This window comes from Pseudorasbora parva, chromosome 9 (genome assembly GCF_024679245.1).
Source record: "Pseudorasbora parva isolate DD20220531a chromosome 9, ASM2467924v1, whole genome shotgun sequence".
NCBI lineage: Eukaryota > Metazoa > Chordata > Actinopteri > Cypriniformes > Gobionidae > Pseudorasbora > Pseudorasbora parva.
In genome coordinates, this window is record NC_090180.1 from 13,021,400 (window position 1) to 13,042,255 (window position 20,856).

Genomic DNA, 20,856 nt, shown 5'->3' on the forward strand with positions numbered 1-20,856 from the left:
TGCTTCTGTCTGTCTTACCAGACTTGGTGCAATTGGATGCTTCTGTAGTCAGATACAGATACCCTTCCCATTGGTGGATCTCTCCACTCGATGAAAACCGGGGTTACGACAGTTTTTTCCTGCTATTAGGGCTGCACGATAAATCGCAATAAAACCACATGAAATTTGGCAAAGGCTTTGATTATTGCATTCGCAGCTTCTCAGTGTGGCACGACTGTGATCAGTAGTAAACGCTGCTCTGCAAGCCAGAGGGCGCTCTTGTTCAGAGGGCTCCAAGTGTATGCCGTAGAAACACGATAGCTGACTGGTGCTGACCTGCCCTTGCCTGAAGGTAACCAAAAGGATACACATATGTGACATCCCAGGTATTTTATATGGTGTTCACCAGCAGTCTCAAATTTGTGACAGAATTATTAAAATCATAACCGTTACGGGTACAGATTTCTTAAAGGGTGGAGTTTCAGGCCAAAACACAACATGTCAACATTAACATCAGTTGAGGGCTGCTACAACAACTTTTAAATGACAATATCCTGGCCGGACTACTGTTGTCAGTGATATAAATATTTGAAATTAACATTATTTCTTAATGTCTAGTGACATATCAAGGCCATTTTATGATTAATTGAAATTAATTCTTACATACAGTTCCTTTAAGAGAATATCCATTGATGTGTTCTTGGTTAACTTATAACTTTATTTGATATCTGCAATGTATTCATGGGCTGAACCAAGGAGATGCTCTACCTGCTGAAATTTGTATGAACATTACTTCCTGAAGAAAGAATCCATTTACGTTGTTCATATTATAATTTCTCAATAAAGCACTCAATCAGCAGTAGTTACTGAAGTACAATGTTGTAGAAGTGAATGCTCCAATTAACACAGCCAAATGTGCCAGATCAATTTTTTTCCCAATCCAGTACAGAGAACTGTGTAGGTAATGAAGATAATAAAACTGCTTTAACTGTAGGGTCTATAACTTTATCTGTCAGCACACTTGATGTAAAAGTAACATGTTGGTCAAAACACTCTGTTTAATTTAGAAATGAATCATTCAAATGAAACAACAATAAAACAAGCAAATTTTGTGCCGTTTCTATAATATATTGTTTCTGACCACTTCTTCCTCCCATCAACATGAACACACCCTTTCAGCACTTCAGGATTGTTATTTAGTCCCAGTAGAGCAAAACAGAACAGCAGCAATTTTGAAAATCAGCAAGTGTTTAAGCTGAGTACGAAGTTTTTACAATTCTGAAAATAAAATGATGTGGTAGTGTTTTTGGAGCAAAATGAGAAGATCCCCTGGCTGTTTACAAGATATAATTCTGCGAATGACAAAACACATAACAAGGTCACCACACAGTTGCAAAAAAAACCTGTCCTTGCCAATTAAAAGTATTTATATATTTTATTATAAGTACTAATTTATTTATCCATTGTTTGTTCGTTTTTCTTGTTGTTTTTTTGTGGTGGCGGTAAACAAATATTACAAAACACAAAAAACACAAAGGAATGTCCACATTATAATACATTTGTATAACTTATTTTTTGGATTTTTTTAAAAATTAATATACATATAATAATATAGTGTGGTCATTCAAAATATATTTTTTTTGCATTAATAAGATAAAGAGGCTCAAGGTGAATGGAGAGATAGCAATGAAAAGTGATTACAATATGTCTCAGACTTTACCAGGCATAAAGCTCACAAATCTCACACACCCAGTGGCAGAGCCAGAGGGGTGTCCAGGGTGGCACTGACACCTGACTGGCCACCCTGGGTGCCACCCCAAAATTTAGTTTGATATTTCTATTTCACCTAGAAAAAAAGCATGTTGACATGCAGCGGCGCTGCACATTGTTCATGCTATTAACGTTGAATATTATGAGAATATTATCATTAGTTGTTACCAAACAGATGGGGGTCGCACACAAGCGCAGAGTTGTTCAAAATCCTGTCGTGCCTTTCACATGGTTTTCCATTAAAAGCAATTTGTCTCAAAACGTTTTTAATGTATAATGACTTCACCCTAGGCTGGAAGCATGTGGGAGACATTTTTCAGTATTTTTATCTCTGTGCAAAGTCCGTGTTTATGGAAAGATATAACTAATATACAGGTCCTTCTCAAAAAATTAGCATATGTGATAAAAGTTCATTATTTTCCACAATGTAATGATAAAAAAATATTAAACTTTCATATATTTTAGATTCATTGCACACCAACTGAAATATTTCAGGTCTTTTATTGTTTTAATACTGATGATTTTGGCATACAGCTCATGAAAACCCCAAATTCCTGTCTCAAAAAATTAGCATATCATGAAAAGGTTCTCTAAACGAGCTATTAACCTAATCATCTGAATCAACTAATTAACTCTAAACACCTGCAAAAGATTCCTGAGGCTTTTAAAAACTCCCAGCCTGGTTCATTAAAAACTCAAAACTGCAATCATGGGTAAGACTGCCGACCTGACTGCTGTCCAGAAGGCCATCATTGACACCCTCAAGCGAGAGGGTAAGACACAGAAAAAATTTTCTGAACGAATAGGCTGATCCCAGAGTGCTGTATCAAAGCACCTCAGTGGGAAGTCTGTGGGAAGGAAAAAGTGTGGCAAAAAACGCTGTACAACGAGAAGAGGTGACCGGACCCAGAGGAAGATTGTGGAGAAGGACCGATTCCAGACCTTGGGGGACCTGCGGAAGCAGTGGACTGAGTCTGGAGTAGAAACATCCAGAGCCACCGTGCACAGGTGTGTGCAGGAAATGGGCTACAGGTGCCGCATTCCCCAAGTCAAGCCACTTTGGGCTACAGAGAAGCAGCACTGGACTGTTGCTCAGTGGTCCAAAGTACTTTTTTCGGATGAAAGCAAATTTTGCATGTCATTCGGAAATCAAGGTGCCAGAGTCTGGAGGAAGACTGGGGAGAAGGAAATGCCAAAATGCCAAAAGTCCAGTGTCAAGTACCCACAGTCAGTGATGTCAGCTGCTGGTGTTGGTCCACTGTGTTTTATCAAGGGCAGGGTCAATGCAGCTAGCTATCAGGAGATATGGGAGCACTTCATGCTTCCATCAGCTGAAAAGCTTTATGGAGATGAAGATTTGGTTTTTCAGCACGACCTGGCACCTTCTCACAGTGCCAAAACCACTGGTAAATGGTTTACTGACCATGGTATTACTGTGTTCAATTGGCCTGCCAACTCTCCTGACCTGAACCCCATAGAGAATCTGTGGGATATTGTGAAGAGAAAGTTGAGAGACGCAAGACCCAACACTCTGGATGAGCTTAAGGCCGCTATCGAAGCATCCTGGGCCTCCATAACACCTCAGCAGTGCCACAGGCTGATCGCCTCCATGCCACGCCACATTGAAGCAGTCATTTCTGCTAAAGGATTCCCGACCAAGTATTGAGTGCATAACTGAACATAATTATCTGAAGGTTGACTTTTTTTGTATTAAAAACACTGGTCGGATGAAATATGCTATTTTTTTTAGATAGGAATTTTGGGTTTTCATGAGCTGTATGCCAAAATCATCAGTATTAAAACAATAAAAGACCTGAAATATTTCAGTTGGTGTGCAATGAATCTAAAATATATGAAAGTTTAATTTTTATCATTACATTATGGAAAATAATGAACTTGTATCACATATGCTAATCTTTTGAGAAAGACCTGTAGCTTGCGCTTTTTCTGTTTGTGAAGTTCTTACACCAAAACACATCGACACCACTTTTTTCATTCTTGAAGTGAACTTTTTTGACCTGTATGTTATGTTGACTATATTCGCTGTTTGGCATTGCCACCTTGAACATGAGAACATGATGTGTTTTGTGCACGGCATGTGGTACTTCATCAATAGCGCGATCACAGAGCGCGTCTTGTGCTTGAACGGACATAAAGGTATGCCAAAAATAGTGAGTAGCCTATCATAGTAAACACAGGCGGTTATGTCTTAAACGTTTGATTATTCAATTTCTGCTACCTGAATCACTGTGACCTGAAACTTCAAACACTTCATTCTTAGCACTGTACTTTATTGCTAACTGCAAACTTGTATTTAATAATGTTTTAAATTTATATTATTAGGCTAGGCTTGTAGTTTTTGCTGTGGAATATCAGCTGAGAATTGTGGAATTTCACTGCTATCTACTATTGCAGTGGCTTATTCATTGTTACATATTTAATGTTACTCGGTCAAAACAATGAAAACAAATGAGTATTACACATGATATTCATGGTCTATGGACCCCCTAAAGTAGCCTTGGCCACCCCCCTGCCACCCCATATATAAAAGTCTAGTTTTTTCCACTGCACACACCATGCTAAATTGTTGCTCTGTGGACTGAGAACTATTTGTTCTAAAATAAATCATTTACAACAGGTATGGGAAGGAGATGAGGCAGACTTTATCCCCCACACTACTAAGTAAAAATTTAGATCAGTGTACTTTCTTTACGTTTCTCACAATTTTCGATCAATATTTGGTCTTCACTAGATAATTTTAAATGGTCCTATGGTGTAACAAATTACATTTTAAAAGTACATGTATTAAAAGGTCATAAAATCAAGTATAAACTAACTGCTGTTTAAAGTACAGTAGTCATTCTGATGATAAAGTATGCATTGTTATTATCTCTGACATAGATCTGAATTCACAAGAATCACTTAATAAGTTCCTAGCAATTAGCACCTCAATGAACCTCTTCATATAAACAACAATAAAGGTGATGATGGTGAACAAAAGGCTATGCGTAGAGCAAGAAATACAGTATATAAAAGACTTTTACAGCAGTCTTGAGATCTTCACAGTCTATATACAGAAAAATGCTAAAGTCAAAGACACCTTACCTGGGTCTTCTTGTTTCCTAGGTGTTGTCTTTCTCTGTGAAATAAGAGAGAGAAGAGAATATCATTAGCAGTTTCTTTGCCATATGAACACACTCAGCTATTATTATCTGCTTTTAAGCAACACTGGTAATAACTTTGTCAAAATGATTTTACACAGACACAATGAAATGATCCAACAATGATTCTGCCATTGTGTCAGTACAGTAAACATACATTTAAAGAACAATTAAACATATACATCAGACTGCATTACACAGCCTGGAAATGGCGAGCATTATGTTTAAAATGTTCTGTATGGTCAATTTCTTTAGATTTATACTAACGTTGGTAACTCACCTGTGCTTTTTGAACTGCAACACCTGAGATAATAATGAAAGACAGTAAGAGAAAAACGTAAAGGCAGTGAAAAGGCTGTACATGTACAAATTACAATTATGAGGCATTATATCAAGTATTATAGACCTCTCCAGCAAGTAAGTACAGTTAAATCAGTTCAATTAAATATGGAAAGCCACACTAAAATTTGGTCGGAATGGTTTGAATTTTTGAAAAAAAATCTTTCAAAAAAAATGGTTTGAATTTTTAAAAGCGTGAGGCACAGGGCGAATGGAATAGAAAGAAAAAAAACAAGATCTAGAGATTAGTTTTTAAAAGTTGAACACCCTTTTACTCTCCCAGGCACTAAACAACCACCTTTATTGCTGGTTAAAAAAAGGCAGCGGCTAGTTGCATTAAGTGTAAATATAGAATCTAGTTGCTATTTACACTAAGTGCAAATAGCGATAGATGCTATTTACACCAAGTGTTAATCACATCTAGACTCTATTTACACTCAGTGAAAATAGCATATTTTCTTAATGATAATTGCTATTTACACTAAATGGAAAAACTATAGCGATAGATGCTATTTACACCAAGTGTTAATCGCAACTAGATTCTAATTACACTCAGTGAAAATAAAATTTTCTTAGCGATAGATGAAATTTAGACTAAGTGCAAATAGCTGTAGATTATATTTACTAAGTGAAAATAGTGATATATTCTGTTTACACCATATAAAATTAGCAGTTATTTTCCATATAAATAGTAATTACATGTAATTTATCATTTATTTTGACAGATACATACTATTTGCACCTCAATATTGGTGTGCATTAAAGGGTTACTTCAGCAATTAGCATATGGCTTTGTATCAGTGGAAACCCTGGAGTATATTCAAATGATTGTGCTTCCTCCCCCTCATATCCCCCTGAGACAAGAGATTTATGCATTTTATTTCTGGAAAAATTTCTCCTGTGACGCAAATTGACGATATTTGCGTCATCTTTGGAATTTTTGGCCAGAGGCTAAAGACTACAGCCAGCAGAGAGAGCCATTTCCGCATGTTTTCAACCCGCACATGGGGATGGGAGATCACACTCACAGCTCTCGCAGCTGCAGGCATTTATTTAAACGGATGCTAAGTAATGTAAGTGTTTTAACTTCTCAAATTAATTTCTAAGAAAGTTAAGCTTCCAAAGGCATGAACTGAAAACGCGCCTGACTGAACACGTGAATGTATGCCGTTAGTGTGGTCGCGATTACCTCAGCTCTCATCACGAGAGCTCATCAGCTCAATTATGATGTTAAATATAATCTGACTCCTGCAGCGTTAGTGCTGTCAGACTCACGCGGTGGCTCGAGTTATTGAACAGACACGTTCAGTATTTAATTATAGAGGTGGTTCTTAGAAATGTTGTACTAGGGTTTTATTTTTATCCGGTTTTTATTTTAAAAAAAATTTAAATTTTTTTTTTAAGTTGTTTGTTTTTGAGTTCTTCATCAAACCCTTTTACAAAGAGCACATGTAATGTTTTGAAAGCACTTTTTTTCTTTCTTGAGAGCACTATTTACTTATTTGTCCTTATGTGTTGTGGAGTGTTCTGTGTTGTGTGTTTTTGTATTGGATGCCATAGTCATTGCACTGTAAAACAAATGTACCTACGGGTATAATAAAAGTAACCTAACCTAACTAGTGTCTGTTCTCTAACTCAGTCACAGTAATCTAGTAGCGGTGGCTTTGGGAATGGCCTCACAGGGCAGCGAAGCATTCCGGGAATTGTAGTCTTTCATCCCCATGAGACAAAAATACATTATCTGTCTTTTCTCAGTCTAGGCACCAAATTCAAAAATAATTTCACATTTCTACTACAATAATGACCCATTTTAAATACAGAATCATCTTCCCAGCGCTGAAGTACCCCTTTAACAGGATGCAATAATAACAGTGTAAATTATTATTTTTATTTAATTATTAAATGGAATGCCGCCTTATAAAGGGACAATAGATGTCCTGCTTACACCTATCCCTAACCCTACCAAATAAATGCTTATTATTATTATTATTATTATTATTATTATTATTATTATTATTATTAATAAACATTTTTTTTGACACTTTATTTCCACATTTAGAACATTTTCTTAATTTTTATTGAAAATAAATTGGGCATTTTTTTAAATGTTGTTTGGCACAGCCAGGCATTGTTAGGCGGAGCTAGTGCGAATAGCACTTGCCAACAAGGCATGCTATTTGCACTCCGGAAAAAAACACTAATGATCTTAAACTGGAAATCTTCAGACTCGCCTTGTTTTAAAAAACAAAAAACAAAACTGGTACTGCAATCACTTTTTAAAATTACTTTAGAGTGGTGTATCCCCTCTTCCCTCCCTCCTGACTCAAGGTTGCCAGATAGGCTGCAGGATCCATCAGGAACGTTTGTAGCTGCAGCTGTGGTAACTAGAGCAGAGCTGGCAACCCGGATGCCGAAATACTACTGACTTTGTGATTGGTAGATAGGTGGAGGGTGGAGCTTCAGGCCAAAACACAACATGTCAACATCAACATCAGTTGAGGGCTGCAACAACAACTTTTAAATGACAATATCCTGGCCGGACTACTGTTGTCAGTGATATAAGTATTTGAAATTAACATGATTTCTTAATGTCTAGTGACATATCAAGGCCATTTTATGATTAATTAAAATACATTTCTTACATACAGTTCACGGAGCTTGAGTGATCGAATGGAATTCAAGCATAGTTCAAACAGACCACTGATCGCTAAACGATATCAGCTGACGCTCAGCTGATTTGTTACTCCACCTACTCTAATCAACTATAGTATTTAAGCTAATTCAAATTCATGTTACTCAGTCTGTCGCACAGACATTTACACCCAGCTCCCACCCCTTCACCTCCTAGTATTCCATTATCGAGTATTGAATTCTGTGTAGAACTCTATTGTGTATCATTGTATCTTTCTGTATCATGTGCTAAGAAACTTTTGGTTATCAAGAAGGCTGGGGGATTATGTTTCAAGGCTGTATCTCAAGCTTTCAGTATGGCATCTTGAGCATCTTTGAGCCTAAGTCTTTCGCCAAATCAAAGATTGTCAATAAAATGTATTCTCAAAGTGGTCCTGACTGAACTTTAAGTAATGTTAACTTAGTTAGTAAATCCTTAATGTTATATGGTTGGAGAGTATAGGCTTTTTTTGTGTGTGTGACCCAAACATCATTCATTTCAAACTGTGTGGCAGCCCTTTCTCAATTACCTCAATTCTGCATAATAGACCTTTATGTAAAGTTCTCTATATACCTATGCCTTTTACTGTATGTCAGTGTTAGCCCATTTGTGTTGTTCTTACATTTTTTAAATATTTTTTATTTAGCGACTCTTGTTTTTGTTGCTATGTTCATACTCCTTGTTTTGTATATTATCTTAAAAACTTTTAAATTATCTTTTTAACTTTTAACTTGTGCACTATGTTTTTAATGCCATAAATGCAGTGGTCAAATATTTCTGTCTTGCACATGGTTGCATAGGAAAACAGTGGAAAAGGGACATGCAGCAGAATGCAATAACATTGGCCCTTGAGGGTGTGTAACATACCAGAATTCTGACCTTTTATTCTTATAGTAAGGGAATATTCAAGCTCTGCACTGCCTTCAGACTATGGCATGACAGTTACATTACAACACTGAAATATTTAAGTCGGAAAACCCATGAGCTTGACATGAAAAAGAATCTGGAATCATCTGGGTATAAATTCCAGTATAATTCTGTGAACATTCATGTCTTTTTATGCGTATTTTGGGATGTTGCATAAAAATAAAATAAAAACACTGAATGGAAATGCCAAGATGCGCATAAATTCTAAAAATGCACATAAAAAACATATGCACTCAACTGAGTCGGGTGCATTTTTTTATACAATAAGAAAACATGCGCATACATTTTGATGGAAATCCATGGAATTACAGAATAAATTCTTTGATGCACATAAAACGGACCGAACCGATCTCGTTGCACAGCAACTGAAATGTTGTTGTGGTCATTCTGAAATGCCTAAGCTAAGTCTGTTGTCAAAGTGGTTCGGTTATAATTAACTATTAATCTGAAGCAATATATTACACATACAAACATTATTATGTATAGTGGCTTCTCCAACTCCATCAACTTCCATTTTTTTGTGTGATATTTATTGCCAGTTTATCAGTGACAATTTCGTTGTCTTCGTCTGACTGAAAGGAAATGGTACTTCACTCGCAAATATTTAATGCTATGTTGCAGTTTTTCAACGTTAAATTTGCAACTTTGGATGGAAACATAGCTAGTGTGTTGAGCATTTATATGGGAAACCAGGTTGGAAGTTATTTCAGGAAGTGTCCTTTGAGGAGCTCTGTCCTTTGTTGTAAAATGTGAAATTACAAAATGAAGAAGCCATTTACTGACCATTACCTGCCCTTCCACAGACCCCTAGTCTTCCCAGACAGCCCTTATGAGCCCCGTTTCCACATTTAGTACAAAGGTAGCCTTGGTTAAAAATTCCCCTGAAAAGCAGGAGGATACAAAAGGTCACATGGATCAATGCTGACTTTCATTCATTTACATACATGCAACTTATGTGACTATTATATACCCCATCAAATCAAACAAGTTTTATGATTTATAGGCCATGTCATTTGGCTTCAATAGTCAGGGTAGCATCCTATTCATTTTTTTACAGAAATAAAACAAAGGCTGTGAGGGACAGAAGTACAGTGTGTTCCATGAATTGTAACATTCCAATTGTTCTCTCTAAAAACTTTTCAATATATAAAAACTCCATAAATATGACAAGGGACCTTTTTACAGTGCATGTAATTGTAAATACTGTAAAGACCTGTTCACACCAAGAACAATAACTATAAAGATAACTAGTAGCGTCTACACCAATGTAATTGCAGATTTATATGCAGCGAGCACTGCAGTTCTGTCATGTACCATTTTGAATGCTTGCGCTCTATAAAGCAGAATGGATTCTGATTTGTACAATGTTTTTACCATTCATCAACTGGAAGAAATGGTAATGATTTCTGTCTACAATGATTTGGTAGATAATTTTTAGTTACAACCATTTAATTTATTTAAATTTACAACTAAATCTTTATCATTATCAGTATCGTTATTGTCTTGGTGTGAACGGACCTTAAAGGATTAGTTCACCCAAAAATTAAAATTATGTCATTAATTACTTACCCTCATGTCGTTCGACACCCGTAAGACCTCCGTTCATCTTCGGAACACAAATGAAGATATTCCTGTTGAAATCCGATGGCTCAGAAAGGCCTTCATTGACACCAATGTCATTTCCTCTGTCAAGACTCATAAAAGGCACTAAAGACGTGGTTGCAAAGCCCATCTCACTACAGTGGCTCTACAATAATTTTATTAAGCGACACAAATAGCTTTTTGTGCGCAAAAAAACTAAATAACGACTTATATATTGATGGGCCAATTTCAAAACAAAGATTCGAACCATTATGAATCTGCGTATCGCGTCTCAAACTGCAGAACTGCTGAAATTAAGACCCACTGTAGTGAGATGGGCTTTGTAACGACGTCTTTAGTGCCTTTTATGGGTCTTGAGAGAGGAAATGACATTGGCGTCAATAAAGGTCTTTCTGAGCCATCGGATTTCAACAAAAACATCTTCATTTGTGTTCCGAAGAAAAAACGGAGGTATTATGGGTGTCGAACGACATTAGGGTAAGCAATTAATGATAGAATTTTCATTTTTATGTGAATTAACCCTTTAAGTCTATGGCCCTATTCCAAATGGCATCCTAATGTGCGGGTCTGTTAAGTCCACAAGACCGTATAGGGCAGGGTTGTCTAATCCTGTTCCTAGAACAGCTTATCAGCTAATACTAGGCATCAGCCGCAGCTTATCTGTAATATTCATCCAAAACATAGACCTCTATATAAACTGAGCTGATATTAAACTGTAAACTGTGTTCAGCATTCTACAACAAATATTCATTAGATTTTCTAGATGATTTTAAGTCATAAAGTGAGCGCGATGTATTTAAATCCAGTATATGGCTTCGACAGCCATGCACTATGGCACTAAGCAGGGAAGGGGTTGTCTGAGCCGTTTCCAGCTCTACAGCGCCCCAAATTTTTCACAGTGTAAATCTGTGGTGAAAAATGGAACTGCAGCGCACTCTAATCAAGAGCCATTGAGAGCTTATTTTCACATTATCTTACTTAAACTTTTTCTCCAGACCAAGAAAAAAAATCTTCAAATCAACATCAGGTCAGTAACTAGTCATGAACATGTCTGTTCTTGCTATGTGGAGTAGTTACTTCAAAATGAATGAAAGTACAAATCATTTAATTTAAATGTGCTCTTGTGAATAGCCTTTATATATTTCTGTTGTTTGTTTTATAGTTGTTCTGAGAATATACATGACGACTTTCTTTTCCTCACTGGAATTCCTCCACAAATTCCTTCACAACTCTTCTGAGGCAATAAAAACGACATTAAAGCTATTCTCTCAATAAAGAAATGCCGCCCTCAGGTTGAATAACGCAAGGACACTAAAACTCTGCCAAAAGTATGTATGTATATTCAGCTATTAAAAATATTCCAGGCAGGTGTGTTGAGGTAAGTGAGAGCTAAACCCTCCAGGACCAATATTGGACACCCTTGCCGTTAGGCTGCCAATATGCACCCTTGATGCGCACTTTTGAGAAGCCAACAAGCTACGCATTTGACTTCTAACTGACAGTCAAAGCAGCATTACATCAAGAAAACGCGGACTTGTCCAAGGGTTTAGGCTTCCATTTTTCCATTCCTTTTGCAGCCTTGTTTTTTCATCTGTGTAAAAAGTAATATGGCATCTACCCTAACTATATTTTATATGCTACCCCAAAACTAAATTTTCAAAGAAATTTAAACACATTTAAACTGTCACTGCACAAAAAGCACAGAAAAAAATGTGATAAAGCGATTCCATAGGCTCTTTAAACACTATCGTAATGATCTGACTGGTTAATAACAATTAACTTGTTTCAGCACACAATTAACGCCAGCCTCAGAAGTGCAATGACAGCTCACCTGAGAAGCATATGACAGGAGCTGCAGGTGGTGGCCCTCTCGAAAGTGTGCATTCTGAAGTTGTGAGAGTTAAATGTGGCATTCTCGGGGCGAATATTAGATCTGAAATGGAAAATGTAAAATAAGGAAAAACGATGAGGCACAGTTGACTAATTGGAAAAATGAGCATATGACAAACTAACAGTTTGAGTTAAACTGCATATACTGTATAAGAGGCCAGAGAGAATGGGGGAGGAGCGTTGCTGAATGTTGCGGCCAGTGGGGGACGGAACCAAAACTTCCAATCAAGAGCAGTGGGGAAGCTCTTTACCCGAACGACTCTAAGATTGATTCCTGCATCAGGAGAGCGGTGTGCATGCAGCAGGTGTAATTTGTTGTTTGAATGCATCTTTCAGATCATCACGCATTCAAACACATGTATACGCGTGCCGCAGAAACACATTTTTTAAAGGGTGACATATAAATCAAACGGGCGAGGAAACATCATTTCAGACTCTCGGCACGAGGGACAGCATATCCTCTCGAACCAACACAATTTCCAAATCAGAACTCTCGTTAGTTTCCCCTCCATCTCTCTTTTCATTTCTTTCAGAGTAGCCCTTGTAAATACACCGTGCCATCAAATCTCAACAGCATCCCAGGTGCAAAATGTCACCATGTACTAGAGCGAAGTAAGCTGCTTGAAATCGAATGACATCGATATAATCATGTTGGGGACCTTATTGAATAGATGATGTGTGCAAACATTTTCTCTCCAACATAAAAATGTAAATGTTTCCTATTGTCATGGCACTCTTCTGGAATTTGCATTGGCTTGGGCAAACATCATGTTCATGATGAGTGAATGTATTCAAGTTTTTATTAACGTCACAGTGCTATGAAGCAGGGCGGGACAAGACCTGTGGGAGTAATTGCTAATGAAATACACCAGCGAGAAACGCCGGTCTCGAGACCAGCGGAGCTTTCATTATGCTTATGCTGCAGTCGTTGTGTAAAACAATCATATTAAATACTTTGAGCGTGTTGAAAGTTACATTTAAGCACTACTCTGTGAGTTCACTTGGTGGTTGTTATGAGAGACTTGCTGCACTTTCAATATCAATATTAGTATATTACATTAATAAAATCTGGATCACTTGTGTTGCTAAATGACATGCAATTCATTTTAATATATGATGGTAAAAGTTCTCTCTGATTATGATATTGCAGCCACTTGACAAAAGAGTGTTGTCTCTGAGGCATGTTAAAAACATGGTACTCATGGTAAATCACTTAAAGGGTTAGTTCACCCAAAAATGTTATTTCCATACCCTACCCCTACTTCCACCCTAATGTTGTTCCATACCCATAAGACCGCCGTTCATCTTCGGAACGCAGTTTAAAATATTTTATATTTAGTCCGAGAGGGTATCCAAGTGTATACACCCTATACTGTCCATGTCCAGAAAGGGAATAAAAACATCATCAAAGTAGTCCATATGTGACATCCGTTGGTTGATTAGAATCTCTTGAAGCATCGAAAATACATTTTGGTCCAAAAATAACAAAAACTACGACTTTATTCAGCATTGTCTTCTCTTCCTTATTTTTGTTCAATCCTCAAATAAAGATTCAAACGGTTGTGAATCAGTGAATTGATCTATGATTCGCTAAAGTCACGTGGGCTGCGTCCGAAACCTGGAAAATGCTGCCTTCGGACGATACATTTGAAGGCAGGAAGGCATCAAGCTGCATCCAAATCTAATGTTTGCTTCACTTCCTGTCTCCTGAGATACCTTCATCTGATCGATTTTTGAAGGCAGCGTACATGTGTCCTTTGCTGCCTTTGATATCCCACAATCCTGTGCTTTCCATTCAGTGACAGTTGAGCTGACCAAAAAAGATGGCGTCCAGAAGATGCGTTTGCGGGTCAGTTTGTGTGTAAATGTACGATTTTTACCAACATATTACACTTCTGATGTCATTTCTTGCGAAAAATCACTACTATAGTAATTAAATACGTGTTTATTTCTCCCCAAAGCTCTCTCTATTTTGCTGTAGATCATTAAAGTGTTACACTGCCTTAGAAGTCTGTTCGAAATGATGCCTTCATGCACAAAATGCTGCCTTACAAGTCATTGTTTGATGAGGCAGCGAAGCAACGAGTCAGCAGCCTAGGTTTTCGGATGGAGCCGTGATTTCAGCAGTTTGGCACGTGATCCGAATCATTGATCGATTCACTGATTCACAACCCTTTGAATCTTTATTTGAGGACTGAACACAAACAAGAAAGAGAAGACAATGCTGAATAAAGTCGTAGTTTTTGTTATTTTTGGAACAAAATGTCTCAGATGCTTCAAGAGATTCTAATTAACCAACGGATGTCACATATGGACTACTTTGATGATGTTTTTATTCCCTTTCTGGACATGGACAGTATAGTGTGTATACACTTGGATACGCTCTCGCACTAAATATACAATATCTTAAACTGTGTTCCGAAGATGAACACAGTTAATCTTCAAAACACTTTAAGTAAGCAATTCAAAAGATTAACCGTGTTAAGATATATAACAATGATCAGTTTTCTGTTGATAAATGTATCCAAAAAGTTGCTCATCTCTCTAATAAAACATACTATATTAAATTGTGTAGGTGTTACCATGGTTTCTACAGAAATCAAGGGTAGCGCAGATATAACTTTATTGACAAGCGATGAACGGACACAATCCGTGTCCTGGTTAAAAGCGCAGATTTTTCTGGATTTAAACATTGCTGAAACCTTTTAGGATAATGAAAGTACACAAGTCAACAAAATGCATAACATATTTCTATTGGTTTTTGGATATTTTGATCTTCCTAACCTTTAAAGGGTTAATTCACGCAAAAATGAAAATTCTGTCAAATTCTGTTGATGTATTGCCATCGGATTTCAACCAAAATATCTTCATTTGTTTTCTGAAGATGAACGGAGGTCTTACCGAACGGCATGAAGGTAAGTAATTAATGACAGAATTTTCATTTTTGTGTGAACTAACCCTTTAAGTTGGATCTCAATAATTTGGTTAACAGCTCAATGGAGGGGAAGATTATCAGGGGGAAATTACTTCAATTCATAACTTCCAATAGCTTTTATGTTCTTTTTAAAGCTTGAATGCTCTAGTTCTTGCTTATTGAAATTGCACAGAAAAGAGCAAAACAAAACAAAAAACTTCTCCTTTTGTGTTCCACTGAACAAAGAAAGTTTGGGATAGCAAATGTGACAGAACTGTGATTTTTGTGTGGACCAAAGTTTCAAACTCACATGGCCATCTCAAACTGGTCCAGCCATTTCTTCTTTAGCTCTTTTGTCTTGAACAGGAACTCAAATCCACTCTGCCCCTGCTGGTGTGTGAGGAAGAAGCCATAGCACCACTGCCAGAAGACAAGAGAAGAAATTACTGCTTAAAGACTTATATGTAAAGACTTAACTTTCAAATATGCATATACATTAAGACATTTTGTAATAGATGGCACAAAAAGTTGATGTATTAGAAATATAAGGGGTTGTAGTGTTTGGTTTAAAGCTGTGACTGGAGATGGCAGTGAGGCTTGGTGAGTGAGCGGGGAAAGGGGCTCATTTTATTTTACACAGTAATAGACAGCCAGAGGCAACCTTGAGGGAGTGGACACATTCATCACCAACTATTCAGTGTGTATGTGAAAATGTGTATGTGTGTGTGTGCATGAGTACATTTGTGTGGCGTAGCATTTATGCAGACTACTGTTGCAGCATCCCATCCTTGGCTCTGTCCAGGCTAGTGTTGTAAAACTAAAACTATTAAATCAAATTTGTAGTAACTGAAATAAAGCTGAAATAAAATATATTATAACTATTAGATAAAAATAAAATAAAAATCTTCAACTTAAATGATATCTAGAAGATTTGCCTTAGCAATCATTTGAAATAAGTTCGAAAATTACTAAAACTAAAACTGTAATAAAAATAAATTGAAGCTAAATAGAAATATTAGAAAACAATGACAAAATCACAACATAATACTGCAATTAAAATATGAACGGATAACTATATAAAAATCTAAATATTAATAAATACTATAATAGTATATAAATAATACTAAAATAACTGATCCAGTCAGACAATTTGGGCAAGTATTTCTGGCGACAGTAACTCTTATCAAGAGGTTAATAATAACAAACCTGGCATAATGCTTAACAGATCTATAGTTCACGTAAAAAGACTATGAAAATGAGCTACCAAAGTTTACAAATTTTGAATATACAAGAATATACAAAATATACAAAAATACAAGTTTTGAAATTAAATTATCTTAATGCAGTCAATACATTTATTTATTTTTAACATTAAAAGCATAATATTCTGTCCTGTGTGTTATCAAAAGACTGAAATATGAGCATGTGTTCAAAAAAAATACATATCTTTCAATAGGTGGGGGGACTTTCTTGAAAGATACGTCAAGTAATACCATATATTTTACTGCCAAGTAATAGCAGTCTTTTTTATTTAAATATTATTAAAGCTCTGAACTGCAATATCAAATTAAAAGTAATACTATTATAAACTTTCTTTACTCCAAAAGTAAATGCATTTAAGTTATATACACTATATTTTAAAAGAAGAAAACACATATTTTGAGCATTATATTATATAATGTTTATTAATGATTATTATAAAGTTTTACTATATTCTTAAAGATTTTTTTGTGGCCATGTTTGTGCGCATGAGTTTTGTGGTTGAAGGAATAAGATGTGTGTATGTGTCCTGAGGAGGGGCAGAAAGGCACTTCAAACAGAAAAGCCAGCGGGGCTTTGCCTGGCCAAGGTCTCCTTGAGACAGATTTCACCAGACCATCTGTTCAGAAGAAACCTTCCTTTTGGTGAAAGGCATAAAAGAGAAAAAAATATCAAAAGTTTAAAGACACATCCACATTATTTTTACATCTGTGTGACTATTGCTAAGCCCAAAAAGAACATCAAAACACCAAAGGTAGCCTGAGGATGAGCTGTATGCCTTCACAGACTGAAAAAAGCACACAATTCTGCGTCCTCTATACATACACAATTGACTATGGCCACTTCTTATTTACACAGCATGGGGTACTCTCCACAATGAACTCGGACTTTAGACTGTTTATTGTCAAAAGCGACCAAGTCTTTCCACAGCAGTTGGTTCAGAATGCAGAATTTGACTTGACATGCAGCAGCGATCCGTCACCATCCATCAACCCTCATAAAGAGCAGTAACATCTGTCTGCAACAGTCTGTGATGGGCTCTCCAGCCTGATCTCAGTTACACACCATTACAGACCTGGCAGTTAAATTGTAGGCTGTTGAATGACAGTTGACTCACATATACAAGCATTACTTTTTAGTTTATGCATTTAAATATAAACACATACAAATATGCGTGTGAAAAAAAATTGCTGTCAGTTGCCTGTTTAAGAAGATTTACTGAGATTATAATTTCTAATATTTTGCGAATAGTTATATGAAGCACCTAGGCATAAAGAGTTGCAAACCGCTTCTACAAACATTTGTGAAAGAATGGGTCGCTCTCAGGAGCTCAGTGAATTCAAGAGTGCTACCATTCGTGAAATTTCCTTACTACTAAATATTCCATGGTCAACTGTTAGTGGAATTATAGCAAAGTGGAAGCAATTGGGAAAAACAGCAACTCAGCCACGAAGTGGTAGGCCACGTAAAATTACAGAGAGGGGTCAGCACATGCTGAGGTGCACAGTGGGCAGAAGTCACCAATTTTCTGCAGAGTCAATAGCTAGAGACCTCCAAACTTTGTGTGGCCTTCAGATTAGCTCCAGAACAGTCCTTAGAGAGCTTCATGGAATGGCTTTCCATGACTGAGCAGCTGCATCCAAGCCTCAATGCATCAAGTGCAATGCCAAGCATCGGATGCAATGGAGTAAAGCACACCACCATTGGACTCTAGAGCAGTGGCTTGGCTGACTGATTGCATTGTGCCAAGTGTAAAGTTTGGAGGACATGGATAAAGACATGGATGAGCGAATTTGGTGTGGAGGAACGTGACTGGCCTGCATAGAGTCCTGAGCTGATAGAACACCTTTGGGATGAATTAGAGCAGAGACTGCGAGCCAGGCCTTCTAGTCCAACATTAGTGCCTTACCTCACAAATGCACTTCTAGAAAAATGTTTAAAAATTCCCATAAACACACTCCTAAACCTTGTGGAAAGCCTTCCCAGAAGAGTTGAAGCTGTTATAGATGCAAAGGGTTGGCCAATTCCATATTAAACACTACGGATTAAGAATGGGATGTCATTAAAGTGCATGTGCATGTAAAGCCAGGTGTCCCAAAACTGTTGGCAAAATAGTGTATATTTCAATTGAAGCATATTGTAATTGTAAAACTGCACTAAGATGAAGTACTTCCTGAGAGATATTTGGAAAAAAAATTCTGCATTATTTAATTGATCTAAAAAAATGTTTTTACAATGTGTATACGATAAGAAATTATAATAACCTCAATGTTTCCTATGCACTGCATGTGAAAATTTAACTGACTTATGCGGTTTTAAAGAGCTTACAACAGCACAACTAATTTGCATAAAAATGCACTTTGATAAGTCACACTGTCCTTAAAATGGTTTGGATATTGCTAGAATATCCTACAGTATCCTAGAGGACATAAACACTTTTTACAAAGAAAAAAACCCAACAAAGACTATTCTATGACTAAAGAGATCTAAGTGAGAGTTATTTGGAGCCATGTTTGGAGAAGTCAAGAACACGGAGTGATTTCTATTCTACAGTACATTTGAACCGTGCCAGTCCGACCTCTATAAAACCCTTCAGAATGAAACATGTGATGAATATGAGCAGATGCTGGGATCATGAGAAAAACGTGGCTGTTGGATGTTTAGGGTGCAGTCTACAAACTCCTGTTACTATGTTTCTCACTGACCTTTCTGTTGTCCTTATCAGTGGTGGGGTTATTGGTGATCTTGAAATGATTGAGGTCGATCACTTCCTTCATCTCATAGTTGTCCCCACGCCGCTTGCAGACAATTACAGCGACGTCGAACAAAAAAATATGTCTGCAGCATCGACAAGTCATGACATGGGATCAATGTAAAAACAAGAGTGGACTGCAGAAAAGGTTTTTTTCCTTAAGCCTCACCTGTCCTGTCTACGCTTGTCCACATTTGACACCAAACGGACTTCACCGTCACCCTTTGGTCTTCCGTACGAAAGTAAGCACTGATTCTGTGATGGAAGTTCATGGATAGACAGGAAAACAACAATGACGTAAGTAAACTATACTTTTAAAAGCAGAGGTCATGCTTATTATGTACAACTTACCAAATTCTCAATGGATCTCTGATACTGGTCAATCTCCCTCATAGTCTCAACGTCTCTTTTCACCTCATTTACATACTGGGCTAAGTCCTGTTTAATGAAGGAAAACAAAATGACCTAGATTTATGCACATATCATATACACTATTACATGGGGAAAAAAATGAAACAGGAAAATAAACAGAAGAAACAAAATATTAATACAGTTTTGGTAACACTTTTTTTTATTTGCCCTTGTTGCACATTAAATGAACAGTATTTACTACAGAAATAACAGTTAAGTATGCTTAATTACAAGAAACGAACACTAAACCAAACCCTGACCATAAACTATATTCATTACATGTTGCAAGCATTAAGTGTGGTGTTAAGTTTTTATAAATAAATAAAAACTTTAAAGAATTTTTCTGTAAAAAAGAAAGGGGTTTGTAAAAAGAAGTCTCCCCTTACACTGTAAAAAAAGAAAAAAGAAAAAAAAGGCTCCAATTGAAAAATTTCTAAAACTGGCCCACTTTTAGTAAAGTATGTTTAAGTGTACTATAAGTGTAACAGTAGTAGACTTTAAGTGCACAACTAGGTTTCTCATTTGTACTGCTGTACTAAACATGAACCTAAAGTATTTTAGTAGTTTACTCTAGTACATATTTTAGTTTATGAAAGTAAAGTTTATACTTTGAAGTGTACTCACTAAACTAGTAGTTTATACTGCAAGTATATTTGTGTTTTCTTTAAGTGAACATAACATTATATTTATAGTTTACTATTTATACATTATTAGATATTATTTTTGCACTTAAAGTACTGCTATGTTTTGCTTTCATTTCTTTATACCTGAAATATAACTTTAACTGTATTTTAACTACTTTTAAAAACATTTTATTATAGCTTAATGCATCCTTTTCAATCAACACTTGAATGTGGGTAAGTTTCATAAAGAAAGGAAACATTTTATACAATTTTTGTCAAAGACTACTATTCAGAACGATAATCAAAACACTGATGAAGTAGACTGAGTCCATCAACATTGTTACTCCAGCCTTTAGAGTCACATGATCCTTCAGAAATATTTTAAATATGCCAATTTGATGCTCAAAAAACATAACTTATCATTGTTGAAAACAATTGCTTAATATTTTTATGGAAACTGTGATACTTTTTATAGGATTCTATAATGAAAGTTCAGAAGAACAGGATTTATTTAAAATAACATTATAAATGTGTTTGTCCCTTTTGATAAATTTAAT

At 36.4% G+C, this 20,856-nt stretch overlaps 1 protein-coding gene across 5 annotated transcripts in view; it reads right to left on the minus strand.

The window, feature by feature from the left end:
- vav3b (vav 3 guanine nucleotide exchange factor b) overlaps positions 1-20,856 on the minus strand; it is a 70,318-nt gene that overhangs the window by 25,143 nt on the left and 24,319 nt on the right. For 3 of the 5 annotated variants that reach the window (XR_010907827.1, XM_067453975.1, XM_067453972.1), the window contains exons 12-19: positions 19,617-19,703; positions 19,435-19,520; positions 19,219-19,351; positions 15,564-15,673; positions 12,281-12,382; positions 9,631-9,728; positions 5,191-5,213; positions 4,855-4,888 (exon numbers count right to left, since the gene is read on the minus strand). Coding sequence is in view for 4 of the 5 variants with exons in the window: in XM_067453975.1 (XP_067310076.1) it covers positions 4,855-4,888; positions 5,191-5,213; positions 9,631-9,728; positions 12,281-12,382; positions 15,564-15,673; positions 19,219-19,351; positions 19,435-19,520; positions 19,617-19,703 (673 nt within the window). In the remaining variant the exon portion in view is untranslated. The remainder of the gene's footprint in view (positions 1-4,854; positions 4,889-5,190; positions 5,214-9,630; positions 9,729-12,280; positions 12,383-15,563; positions 15,674-19,218; positions 19,352-19,434; positions 19,521-19,616; positions 19,704-20,856) is intronic. The other 2 variants (XM_067453976.1, XM_067453973.1) reach the window with 1 other exon arrangement.